Source organism: Miniopterus natalensis, chromosome 4, assembly GCF_054644295.1.
Source record: "Miniopterus natalensis isolate mMinNat1 chromosome 4, mMinNat1.hap1, whole genome shotgun sequence".
NCBI classification, from domain to species: Eukaryota; Metazoa; Chordata; class Mammalia; order Chiroptera; family Miniopteridae; genus Miniopterus; species Miniopterus natalensis.
The window spans coordinates 37957810-37971809 of NC_142084.1; the positions used below are offsets into that span (position 1 = coordinate 37957810).

General features: G+C 36.7%; 1 protein-coding gene across 5 annotated transcripts in view; it reads right to left on the minus strand.

Moving 5' to 3' along the window:
* INPP4B (inositol polyphosphate-4-phosphatase type II B) overlaps nt 1-14000 on the minus strand; it is a 531720-nt gene that overhangs the window by 123768 nt on the left and 393952 nt on the right. For all 5 annotated transcript variants that reach the window (XM_087816497.1, XM_087816494.1, XM_016206930.2 and 2 more), the window contains 2 exons: nt 2236-2366; nt 1753-1857 (listed from right to left, as the gene is read on the minus strand). In XM_087816497.1, the coding sequence (XP_087672623.1) occupies nt 1753-1857; nt 2236-2366 (236 nt within the window). The remainder of the gene's footprint in view (nt 1-1752; nt 1858-2235; nt 2367-14000) is intronic.

Sequence of the window (14000 nt, forward strand, 5' to 3'; positions counted from 1 at the left end):
ACCTGGTTTGATGACTCTTCTATCATCCATGCACCGCTGTAACCCCAGGCCATCCTCTCCCATTTCATCATTCAGTCAGTCATCAAGCACTTGCACGTGATGAGGTTTCCAGAATGCCTCTGCCCCTCTAAAACGTCTTTCCTCTACATCTGGCTACCTCCTTAGACTTTATTGTCTCTTCCATGATCACTTTAACAGCCATGATATAGTTGACAGACCCATTTTGTTCCAGTGATGGCAAAGGCCACATGGATCATGGAAACCCTTATTGTTTATTCTAGGTGTTTTACACACTCAAATTCACTTGATCAAAAGAGATTAGACACAGATTAAAAAGATTAAAGAACAGACTTAAGGTCATCTATAAACACTGGTGAAGCTGCAGTCCTATTCTATTCCACTCCAAAATATATAAACTTCTTACAATATCATAAAAGTCTTTTCATATTGGCCATTAGGAAAAAAATCACGTTGGTTGTCAGATAGCTTTTAAGTACTTTGACTTCTTTATTACTTATTGATACTCTGGCTTTGATGATTTTTTTAAAACCAGTACATGTTACGCTCAAACTACTGACAGACACTCAGTAATCAAAGTTCCTAAACGCCTTGGGCCAATCCATCTAATTTTTACTTCAGTTCTTTGATTTGACATAATTCTTGGTCACAAGGACCTAAGTTAAAATTTCAGATGGCTGATAAAGGTTACCAAAGATAATAAAATTATACATTAAAATGATTGTAACTGTACTTAAACTGACACATTAGCTGGTTGTTCATACATAATCAGTATACACAAGCTTAGAAAAATGTTTAATTTTTCTGATTGTACAATTTCAGAGGAGCCTGGATACATGGCTCAGTTGGTTGGAGCATTTTTCTTTACACCAAAAGGTTCAGGGTTCAATTCCTGGTCAGGGCACATACTTAGGGTGTGGGTTCGATTTCCAGTCAGGGTGAGGACATTTTTTTACTGATTTTTAGAGAGAAAGGAAGGGAGGGGTGGGGGAGAGAGAGTAACAAGGATGCTGGGACAACAGCCACAATATGGGACTTTGGTGGTAAACAGGGGCAGACAGTCATCTAAATGTGTACAAAATCCATACAGCAATAAGTTAAAGTGAGATAAGAATACCGTAAAATATATATTAGTGAGAAATGGTAAGGAATTATGCAGAATGGCAATGAATACAACGCCATAGAGTTCACTCCGGGCCTTATTCAGGTATGTATATGAAAACCTATACATTTGTCTTTGGAAAATGTTTCTCACAACTGAGTACATCAAAGTACTCTACCACCTTCCATCTGATAAACCACCTTCTTTCAGGGAAGGCGGTGATTCTGGTGACGGTCACCACCAAGACAGAGGAACAGCCTGTGAGTCCAACTTTGGGCTCTGGTTTCTCAAGATAGGTACACAGTGAACAAGTCTTGTTTTTCCTTTTTCTTTTTTTCTAATTCAGACCTGAGCAAAATTGGTAGCTATTAGCTGTCACCTACTCTACTTAACGAGGCTAATATTCATATTCACCTGTAACTCGGTTCAGGTGCTACACTGACAAAGCATTGCTCAGAAACACACCGAAAAGATAACAGCCCCTTTCATAGCATTCAGGGCTATTGTCAGCTTCAACTATTTCATCTTCATCTTTATATAAGTGTTTAAATTGTAGATTCTTTCAATAGTGGAGTTTTTAAAGACACGCACTAACATAATTTGCCCATTTTGAAAAGAACACTATACGCTACCTTTCAAGTGAGGGCTGTGTACGTGCATCCTCTGCAGGTGCAGGTTTATTGGAACAAACTCTAATGTTTTCTCTCCTTTGCTGCTGCTTGATTTGAAAGAGGACCCTAGATGGGAAAAAAAAGTCAATATTATTAGTAAGTAAATAATGAGTGTGTGTGTGTGTGTGTGTGCGCGTATGCTGAAAAGTAAATTTGACATAGAAAACTGTTACAAAAGGAAGAAAAACAACTGTATGATTTGCTTTTCTTCTCAGATATTTAATCTTCTGAAACACTCTCAGTTATACTTATACTAATACCATGAGGTAAAATAGTGCATTTTTTTCTGTGTTATTTTTCATAAGATGGAAGCATCAGAAATAAAAGTTACTTTTTAAAAAGAATATTGAATCCCCTATATCCATAACCATGTTTATTATTGTTTTCACACAGCATGCATGAAACACAATTCAGGTTGAACATGTCGAGTTACTGCTTTCACACCTGTTTCCTTGCTGAGTTCGGTAAGAATGTCTTGGTACATATTCACCATCTGATCACAGTGAGTGAGGACATTTTTCCGAAGATTATCCCAGTGTGGAGAAAGTTCACCAAGTTCTTTTAGCTCCTGGTTTCTGTTAAGAATGGAAAAGATGACAAAATTTCTATTTTGCTCTTAAATCCATAGACACAAAGTGCTTAATCAGGGTTGTCAAACTAATCAGAAATTGATCCACCATCCCTTTTGGGAAAGCTCTATGTGCTTTTTAGGAGGGAAATAATCATTCTAACACAAAGAAAGATATGAATAGTGTAGGCCACACAAACATTAAAAATTCTGTATGTCATAGAGAGAAAAAATACAGTTTAAATTCATTGAGAAAAAATCACAAAGGTGGCAAAGACTCTCATTAAGGTACATATAGGCCATTTGGTGAAAAAACAAACACTAAACCTCAACAGAAAAATGGCTAAGTTCTAGGCTTTGACCATCCAAAAATAAATAATGTGGGAAGAATTATCAGACTATGTCTGAAGGAAACACAAGCTATTCAGGTAATCTAATTTATATATAATAGAGATGTAATTTTTTCAAAACCTATAAATGGTATGATCAGGTATGATTTTATTGGCCTCAGTTTCTCCCAAGAGGCCAATTTAAGGAGCATTGCGTATGTTTTGTCCCTTCTTTATCAAAAGGAAAAGCTAATCATGCCATTTATGTTTTAATTATTAACTTTTATCTAATTCTCTACCCTTTATCCAAGTTAATTTGAATCATCAGAATGCCTTTTCAAATTATAATGATAAATGGCTTTAATATGCTGCTTGGTTAAAACTCTTACTCATTTCTGTAACCTTTTACATACAACATTTTCATGAGGCTAATTTAACCAGCAATAATGAACCTTCTTTGCTATTTTGGCTGTGAAACATGCTAAATACCAAGCTAATAAATTCAGACGATGTAGAATCTGTAACATCCTGTTAAATGCAAGAGTAATGGATGGTGTGCCAAAATGTGACTTGGTTTCAAATGTTTGTAGCAGCCTTTGCATTGTTTCAATAGGGATGCAATGTAGTTTTGCTATATCTTTCATATGAGGTCTTTAAAATTTTGGGGAACAATCATCTCATTCTCAACTGTTCCATAGATTTGCCATCAATCCCACAACATTCATTGGAAAATAAGTAATTAATCAATAGACAGTGAGAGTAAAGAAAGTCCGGGACCAAAGAAAAGATAGAAGGAAAAAGGAGGAAGCATAAGGTGGTACATAAGGCGGTATGTTACTGAGCTGGGGAGACTTCACAGAGAAACAGGGCTGGATGCTAGGTCATGTGCAACAACTCTAGAGTAGTCATATGGAATCTTTGCGCCTTGGAGCAGCTTGCTAGATGGAGGAAAGACATTTATATGCAACCTCTTTACCTTCTATATTTCACTGGTAAAGATTTAGCCTATGGGACATTAACTCCTTTGCACTCCAGTTGTGAAATGTCTCCTTTGGGTAGCCACCAGGGAAGCAATATTCTGGTGGAGCCCGAACTTTCCTGGGCCTGGTCTGATAAGACACAGGTGCGAAAGCCATTCTGGATCTTCCTATGGTAGATGTAATTGAGGGCATGCTAATGCCTGGTCTTAATCTTTAGGGAAGCTGTGATAGTTGATGGCATTAGAAAATTAAGTGACAATAGTAACAATATATGGGGCTCTCCATTGAATAAGTGGTCAATAAGTGAAGACATATTAAGGTTGAGCCAGTATAGAAAAGCATATAGCCTGGGTCCAGGACAGGCACTCCCTTACACAACTCAGATGCACATGCATCAGTTTCTGGTATACAGAGAGCATATAAAACGAGCATATAAAACAATATTACTCACATCTTCCTAAAGAGAGAAGGTCAAGTACAATCATTCAAAATCGTCCCAGTTGCAATTCCCAAGATTTAAGGAGAGGTAGTGAACCAAGCTACAATATCTAATACTCCAGCTGAGATTCATCACCAATCCCCTCTACCACTCATTCCAGATTTTCTTCCACTGGCCCTTCAGCTGGTCTGGGTTGTTGCTTTGTGAGGTCACTCATACCTTAATCAAAAGGGATTAGGCCCGTAGCTACCTTGCTCATATGGACTCTTGGTTGTTGCAATTGTTCACTCATATCTGAGATGGGGGTACCTTTGGGTTCCAGACTTTTTTTCCCCCTCAGATTGTGAAGCAGCAGCCCTCCTTCCTTATGGTGATGAGAATATCTCTTACTGTCTTTGCTGGTCCATTGTAGCAAGGAATGCATGGTAACCAGATCCATGTGCAATCAATCATAGCTTCTAGTTAAGGGGGACTATGAACTTGGTCCCCTGACAGAACTGCCAAAACCCGAAGCCCAAGAACCAGGATTCTAACTGGCAAAGTCCAAGGTTGTAGGAAAAGGCACACTTTTTGTCTAGATGATTTGTCTTGTCTTACCTTGTTTAAATATTTCAAAATACATGCTTCTCTTCTTCAGTAAAATAATAAGTTATTGGAGGTCACTAAGTTCCTCTGAACTTTCCATAAAACAAAACACACTACTAAGTATATAACATGTTTGAAACACATATCATTGAATAACATAAAGAAAAAACGAAATTGAAAAAACAAGCAACACTATGAAGAATGAAGAGAAATAATTGAATACAGAATGAGGCATAGGGGAACTGGAAAATAAATAGCCAAAGCTGCTGGAAAGTTTTTTTAAATATAGTGCATAAAGCATTGGCAGGAATATTAAATAGATACATGGTTTCAAACTTTGTCCCTCATACCCCTGGGAGAGGGACAAAGGGGGGGGGGGAGGGAAGCCAAGTAAGTGAACAGACATCAGGCCTTTTCCTCATCAACCATGAGAAAAACCAGCTCCAACTGAATCTCTGATTAATATGGGAATTTTGTGTACAGTTTCATTTTGGAAAAAAGTTTCTGGGGCTAAAAAAATAGAACTAAGCTTAAACTACCAAAATAAAACATAGTAAAAATAGGAGAAAGTTTAGCCTCTAGCTATAGCTTCTATTTAAAACATTAGCTTGAAAGCCTCCTGATGATATATTCAAGGAGGGAATTCCAACATGGGGAAGGTGGGCTCTTAGCCTATGAGTGGCAGAGGCTTGTTTTATCCATCTTTTTGTCCTACCACAGTTCTCAGTCCATGGGAAATGCTCAATATAGGTTTTCTGACTGAGCAAATGAAAGATTTGCTTGCAGGTTATTGTCCTTAGGTTTTCCTGAAATTTGACATAAAGTCAAATATAATGTAAAATGCTGAGCTCTCCCCTAGTTAAAATGGAGAGATATAATGAATGAATGAGCCATTACTAAGTCTCTAACCTTGTAGGATTTAAGTCTGTAACCCTGGATTGGTCAAGTCTTCCTTAGGAATGCAGAAAGATTAGAAAATGTATCTTCATATGGAGTTTCTTACTGTGATGAATAATATTATGTGTCAACTTGAATGGATCACAAGGTGTCCTCATATTGGGTCAGATGTTATTGTAGGTGTCTAGGAGGATGTTTCCAGATCAAATTAACATTTAAATCGTTAGGCTGAGTAAAGGAGATCAGTCTTCCTACTTTGGGTGGGTCTTGTCCCATCAGTTAAAAGCCTGGATAGAGCAAAAGGGGCTGACCCTCCTGTGGTAAGAGAGAATTCCTTAGGCCATACCGACTTTGAACTAGAGTACTGGCTGTTTCCAGCCTTTGGACTTGATTTGAAACATTGGCTTTTCTGGGGTCTTAAATGTACTGGCCTTTGGAGTAGAAATACAGTATAGCCTTCTCCCAAGTTTCCAGCTTGCCAACTCACCTTGAAGATCTTAGAACTTGTCAGCTAACATACTTTACACACACACACACACACACACACACACACTTTATGGTTCTGTTTCTCTGGAGAACCTTGACTAACATACTAACTCTACAGGGATTCCATTCCAAAGATTTCTCCCTACTTGGTACAAAAAAAGTTGGAAGACAAGTTGAGATGAAAACATCTAGAAGACGGTTTAGGCTCTTTCATGGCCTTTTATCCCTCCCACCATATTTTACAAATACTCTGTTGACCTCTCCAGAAAATTCAGTATAGAGATGCTTAGCTTTTCTAAGGGACAATGCACAAGAAATCGCTCTAGTTCTAGTCAGAGCTCCACATGGGAGCAGCTATTTTATTAGAAGTCTGAGTCCAGAATGATAAACATTAAAAATGGGGCATGTAAATTTAAAAATTTTTGACATTATGAAAAGTAGTCATTTTAACAAAGAGTGCCTGGAAATAATAGTTAATTCATTTACAATAATTTTTGCAAGGACAAATAAAAATTTATATAGCAAAGGATATGACCCAATAAGAAAGACATTAAATGTTATTTGAAATTATTATCTAAGTAAATAGAAATATTTTCCCCAATAAACTGTACAATACCATCTTTTCAGAATAAAAATAGAACCTTATGTAACTATCAGAGTCTAAAACTACATGTGGGTATAAATGGAAGGAAAATTTAATGGTCAAGCTGCTTTCATTCATTCTGCAAAATTAGACTTTAACTCAAACCCAAACGAAGTCATAAAAAAAATGTACCCATTAAGAAAAAAAAGTAAATGCTAAATTGTCAATGAAGAATAGACTACATGAATGGCCAGTGGTGGCTTCAATGTCATAAAGAGATTGGGAGACACCATAAAACTTGAACAAAGTTCAACTCGGTGTCAGATTTCATAGTACTTTCAACACACAATTCAAACTGCCTGTTTTAACCCATACAGGAATAAAAACTGCATCCATAAATCACAACCTTTTTTTTAACAAAAAATGTTTTTTTGTAAATGACAATGTGGTTAATGTTGCAATCCATGAGCCACTATTTCACTGAAGAATGGCTAGAGTGGTCATTCACTCTGATTTTCACTTGACAGTAAAATAAGTGCATGTTGTATGGTATAAGTGGGTGTTGTGCACTCAAGGAAGTTTCAAGCTATAAGCAAAGACTCAGAATTGAAGCGTAGTAACTACAGGATTTAGTTGTAATCACAGAACCTGTATCTGATAAGCAGTTAAATTCTATAATTTAATTTTAGGTAACTGCATTAAAAAAATTAGGAATGAAAAGCATGTCTTATTCCATCCTAAGTGTCTATTTGCTGTCCTTGATAAAGATGACTTGGGGTTTACTTGTAAATAATATCTTATTTATTTTTTGAAGTTCGTCTTAAAGTTATCAAATATGGACAACATCTATTTTTTTAATATTGCAAGGCTCAGTGTTCCACTTATGTTTAAAGTGGTGGCACATTATATGAAGTTCCTTGAATATCTACATATATTAATTACATGCCTTTCACTGTGAGCAGCCATGAAAATTACCAAGCGCACCTGGAAGGCTGGTAAAGGGAGGAAGTGTGCTAGACGCTCCTCTCCTTTTTGTTATGCTTGTCCAGGCTCTTAGAAATTGCAAACATTTCTAGGCAGTTTCCCTTCTGACTCCCACCCCTGGATCTGGACTGCAGATGTGACCCAGTGGAGTTGGGGGAGCCAGGTTCCAAAACCAGAGCTGCACTTACACATACACATACACATACACACACACACACACACACACACACACACACCCCACACACACTAGTTGTAAGTGTTAGAATCTCCTGGTTGCTCATTTAATTACTACAGTAAAACAAATATTAATGTTATTATCTAGGAAGTAAAAAAAATCTGGAAATTGAGAGATTACATAATTTTAAAAAATTATCAGTATATATCAAATGGCAGATGTAGGTTTTGAACTCAGGTCAATAATGATTCCAATCCTGTGTTTTCATCATTACATCACACTCTCCCCTACTCATTTCATTTGAAATAAAGAATCTTGGCACAATAGACAAAAAATGCTTCTGCATGAGCTTTGCCTTATTTGTTCCTGTGAGGTTGCTGGTTCAATTCCCAGTCAGGGCATATGCCCAGGTTGGGGGCTCGATCTCCAGGAAGGGGTGTGCAGGAGGCAGCCAATCCATGTTTCTATCTCTCCCTCTCACTTCCTCTCACTCTAAAATCAATAAAAACATATTTTTAAAAATTTTTTCAATGTGCCTTTATTTTATCCAAGTATGCAAATGCTAGTAGACATCATCAAAGGCATGGCAGAAGACAAAGCTGGAGAAGCAAATAGGCAGGATGTCCCACTTGCCTTGTAGTCCACGTGAAGGGGAAATCTTGTCTGGTGACAAATAAATTTTGACAAAAGAAAATAAATTATATTTCAGAATGCCACCATGTTAAATGGACAGGCTGTGTCACTATGGTACAAAATCTTACTGTGACTCTTTTTGTATAGTGAGGGTGTTTTTGAAATAAAATTTACTAAATATATTCTAGTTCTAGTTTATAATTCCTAATATATACTTCTATCATTTTTAAAAGGCATGTTTATAGTGTTATCAGTTTGAAATAAAACACGTTATTTTCTTAATGATGGTCACAAAATGCTTTAAGGTAAGGAGAAGGTCAGAAAATTAAATGTCTTCTGCATTTCTCTCAAATGCAGATATAGTGCTTAGAAAACCAAGTTAAGGGCATTTGAGGCTTATTTAAGTAAACAAGTAGAACATGTCTCTGAAACATATATTTCTGTGCAACAATTAGGTTTTCAACCTGGGATTTTAAAATATCCTACTGTCTTTTTCATTGATAAGAATATACAATATTCAAGAAATAGATGGATATATAGCAATATAGACACACTTATCAGTTCTATAATATAGCACTGAAAATACAGAATATAGAGTATTTGAAGTATACAGTGTTCAACAAAAAGGTGTTTGCCTTCATTAATATAAAATATTTTATCAACATGAATTTAGTATATGTACATTTACAAACACCAATATCTAAGACAAAGCATGTACATTTTCTCAAAGAAGTGGGAATAAAACTTTGAATTTTATACATCCCAAACTCTATCACATTTTTCTATTTAAATATTTTGCTTCAGATTTTTATATTTTATTTACAAGATTGTTTTTCTGCATGACACACACAAATATTTATGTTTTATATAAAACCAAAGAAAGCCTTCAAGATAATTGTTATAAAATATTCTTGTGTTTTTCTCTAAACTCCTAACACTTTATGCCAGAATTGCTCTCTTTCTCCACCTCTGGGATCATGAAGAAAAATATGTATAGGAAAGAAATGAAGAAGGAAAAAAGTGAAAAATGCATTATATAAATGAAACTTAATGTTTTCCTGGGGAGTTTTATGGGTCACGAAGATCATTTTTCCTGAAATACTTCATTTTTTAAAAACTTTCTGTACCATTATAGGTTTTCAAATATCATTTTATCGTGTAGAAATGTATACCTTTTAGATAAAGCCAAACACTGTACAGCCACCAGGGCCTCCCATCTAAGCATACACATGTGCACACCATGATTTAATACTACATTTGTAGCTGTCATGGAGCATAAATTCTATAGGTACAATAATTTTACTTAGTAACTGACATATTTCAATGCAGACTGAGCACAGCAAAACTTTGAAGTGGTACAAAAGCTGAAGAAAATACTCAACATAAACAAAATATGTGGCAACACTAAAACAAACTATAAAAATTTTATAGGTGGTAGTTTGGTAAAACCTATGTAACTTGTCTGCAAGCAACCCAAGTTGAAGGACTGTAAAGCTTGAAGCCTTATAAACGCAGGCAAAGACACACATACACACACACGCACACACTCTACGTATTTAGGATCTCTGAGCTTTCAACATGTCCCTCTCCTTTTCCTTCCATTATAACAACTGCAGAATAAACCAGTTGCCGTTCCCCCAACCTTCAAGTATGCCTCAGCGAAGAATTGGTCTGCCTTTCAATGTTAATTCCCTTATGTACCATGATTGCGGAGCAAGTCAGTAAACTTTTCAGAAGCAAAGTCTTATACTGAGTTCTTTGCAAGCAGAACCTCCCTCTCTTCCCTTCCAAACACATAATTCTAGTGTAGTTCTCAAGTATTAAATATTAAGGCTGTCTCCAGAAAGCTCCTACTGGAAATCTGCATTGTATAACATTTTCAATCAGATTGTGTGAGTCTGTAATGTGAGCCACAGATTCTAAGGAAATTAGGTCATTGGCAGAAATGTCATTAGTAGACTGTTGTACTATCACAGGCCAGAAATAATGGTGGTTGGGATTAGAGTAGATGAAATGAAAATGTAAAATATAAATGGGTTTGAGAGAAAGTGTGGGGGTGGGAGGGAGGTTGAGGCAGGTAAAACACTTTTAGGGACCTGAATCAGACTAGGGTTAAAAGAAGCTGAGAAAGGAACTTCAGAGTAAAGCTCTGCCCAGGTTGGAGATTCCACCCAACCAAGAAAAATGCTTCAAAGTCCTTTTGCAAGACAATGTCCTGTTCTTACATTCTTAATTTAATTTATTATGTTATTTCACATCATGTAAACCTTATATTATAATATAATTTATTTTGTATCACATTAATTTATATTTATTATAAATATAATTCTTAAGTTACTTTCTCAATTGGATGGCATATAGCCTCAAGTAGATTTTCAAGTAAGTTTTGTGGGTGGCACTTTTTGAGCTCTTGCACATTTAAGTATGTCATTTTCATTGCCTTCATTCATAAAAAAATCATAACCTGACCCTATATAATAAAGTGGGGTCACAGCCTTTTTCTTTCAAAAATCAGCCGATGTTATTCCATGGGCTTCTGAAGAGAAGTGTGAGGCTATCCTGATTTTAGAGTATAAAAGGGAAAAAAACTGCTTAAGATTTCACCGTGTTTTGTTTTCAAGCTTTTGCACTAATTGTTCCTCCCCGAGAACACTTAAAATTATTTGGTAGCTCCCAGCTTTGTGCCCTGAATATCTAACATCTATCTCACCATTTAAACTTCTTTCACCTTGTGTAGCTTGAGAAGAGCTTATCATGTGTGGCTTCCATTTTCCTGAGATGATTTCTCCGTGTCAGATCTTTTCTGCGGGCTCTGTGGATTTAATTTGGTTGCTGCAATTTAAAATTTCATCATTCCTTACACTATCTTTTTCTTCTCAGCATGTTCCTTAAGGGTGACGGTTCTTTTCTTATGGCTTTCTCATCCAGTTTCAGAACTACCACGCCTGCTTATACTCTGCTGAGACAGCTAATCAGTTTTCTGGCAATTTTTTTCCTATTTCCCTTTTGAGTTCAGCATGATTTTTTTTTTTTTTTTTCCTTTCCTTTATAAAAATTTAAAGATTCATTGTTAAAAATTTTGAACACATTCTAATGATAGGACATTTATGCAGAAAAGAAGCTGGTGAAACCAAAATGTATATGGAACAGGCTGGTCATCAGAGTGCCTAGCGAATCTTCAGAATCTATCAGGTGTTTACATAGTTTAGTTTCATAGGATTGAAGTGGGATTTTCTTCTCTGAGCAGTTTCCAGCACATACTGATGATAGTTCCTAGGTCTGCCCCTTGTAAGGGAACTTTATAATAATTCAGAGGCACTGCTCCTTTGTCTCCACCAAAACTGCCCACTAGCCCCTTCCATGTATTTGCAATTTTCTTGTTGTTGTTGCTACAAATTATAGCTAAAAAGATATATAGAGAAAGGCAAGAGAACAGGATGGGTGGATGACACTATGGTGTATTAAAAAGTAATAAAATAATAATTATAGAGGCCATGCCTACTAAAATTCAATGGCTTAGTGACCACTCTCCTTATTTCCTACTCATTGTTTCCCCCTGTGATTTACTGTCACTGATTAGACGTACAGAGAGGTATGAATGGGAGAGGGAGTGCCGGAAGGAGTTGGAGAGAGCACTGGGGAGGCCTCAAAAGTAGTAGGTCAGCTACTCAACCTTTATGGGGTTTCCAAACTGATGACAAAAGACAGATTGGGACAGCAGTAGGGGTCCTGCTCTTCACTTTCTTTCTCATTAGCTTGCTGTATTTTTAGATGAAATAGCATTAGTGGTCCATCAATTATGTTATTTATAGTATTATGTTAAAAATGGATTCCAGTGTTTTGTGAAAACTCATCATTTTCCATTTTGTGTCTATATAGATACCTTAGTGGAAATTGAAGATGGGCTAAGTTAGATGCAGTTTCAAATCCATTTTATGGGGTAAGACTTAGCCTTAACTTCTTATATCTGCTTTATCAGGCAACAACTCTTGTGCGGTTCTCAGGTGAAATAAAGGTGTTGGGTTCTGCGGACACCTCAGCTCAGCTTGTCTACTGTGCATCCTTCCTTATTCTATAACCCCTATGAGGAACAATTATCTTCTCCATCCCTTCTGTATGAAATGTGACCTTTACATGACGCTAGTCAGCTCTTAGTATCAGAGAGTCTAGAATACAACCCACTGTTGAGGATGATAATTCTTTTATGGCCTTGGTGATCCAAACTCCATGCTTCTCTACTCAAATACATAAGTTTGCTTTTCCTTCCTGGGATTTGCTTTTGCCCGTCACCCACTCTTAGTACCAGCTCTAGGTAGGGACAGGACTGAATCATTTGGCTTATATTAATTCATTCTTGCAGCTGGCTCCTATAAGTTGTGTGCTTAGATTCCTGTACATCTTATAGCTTCTCTTCGCCTGAGTCAGTAACTGTTGTCTGATTTCTGTAGTTGGTCAGCCTCACTTTGCTACACTCAAATATCCACCGTCTTGTCACTCTTTCAATATTTATTTCCCTAGATCGAGGTTGTTTTCTTATAACCCAGTTTCCTGCCTGATTTTCCCTAAAAACCAGGTTCTGTTTTCTTTTTTTTTCTCCTCACTTGGATGTACAGCATTTGTGCAGTCATTCCTATCCTAGCAAATACAATCATGCACCACTTAGTGATGGATGCATTTTGAGAAATGTGCCATTAGGTGATTTAGTCATTATGCGAACATCATGAAGTGCATTTACACAAACTTGGATGGCATATCCAGCTGCACACCTAGGCTCTAATTTCTAGCCCATTGCTCCAAAGCTACAAGCCAGTACAGCATGTTATTGCACAAAACAACACGAGATAAAATCAAGCACAAGAGAGCATGATGCAGTCAAGAGACACAGTAAAGAAGAGATGTATGAGGTTGCTTCTGGCATAACGTGGCATACTGCTTTATAGAAAACTTTTTTTTAATAAGCAGAAAGAGTACACGCTAAAATAACAATAAAAAGTATGGCATGGTAAATACATAAATCAAAAGCATAGTCATCTGTTATCATGATCAGGTATTATGGACTGTATATGATTGTGTGTGCTGTACTTTTCTAGGGCTGGCAGTGCAATGTCCTTGTTTACACCTGCATCACTACAAACATGTGAGTGATGCCTTGTGTTGCTACGACGTTCTGATTGCTGTGACATCACTAGGTGGGCAACAGGAATTTTTCAGCTCCATTATAATCTTATGGGACCACAGTTGCGTATGTGGTCCATTACTGAAATATTATGAGGCTCATGATGATATCGTCAATATCGCCAGGTTTAACCTGCCTTGTCCATGGTGTGCTCACTGGTTTATGTCAATATGACCTCCCTGGAGACTGTAGAGTCTACCAAAGGGGTACAATGCTCTTAAATAACTTGATGTACTAATGTGCACATAAGGCAGAAACCCACATTTTTGAACATTTCACACTCTGCTGTGTATTTAAGCAATTAAAAAATGTTAACTATTAAAAATATCTGCTAATTTTCTGAGATTTAGGGCCTTAACAGTCGTTAGTATAAT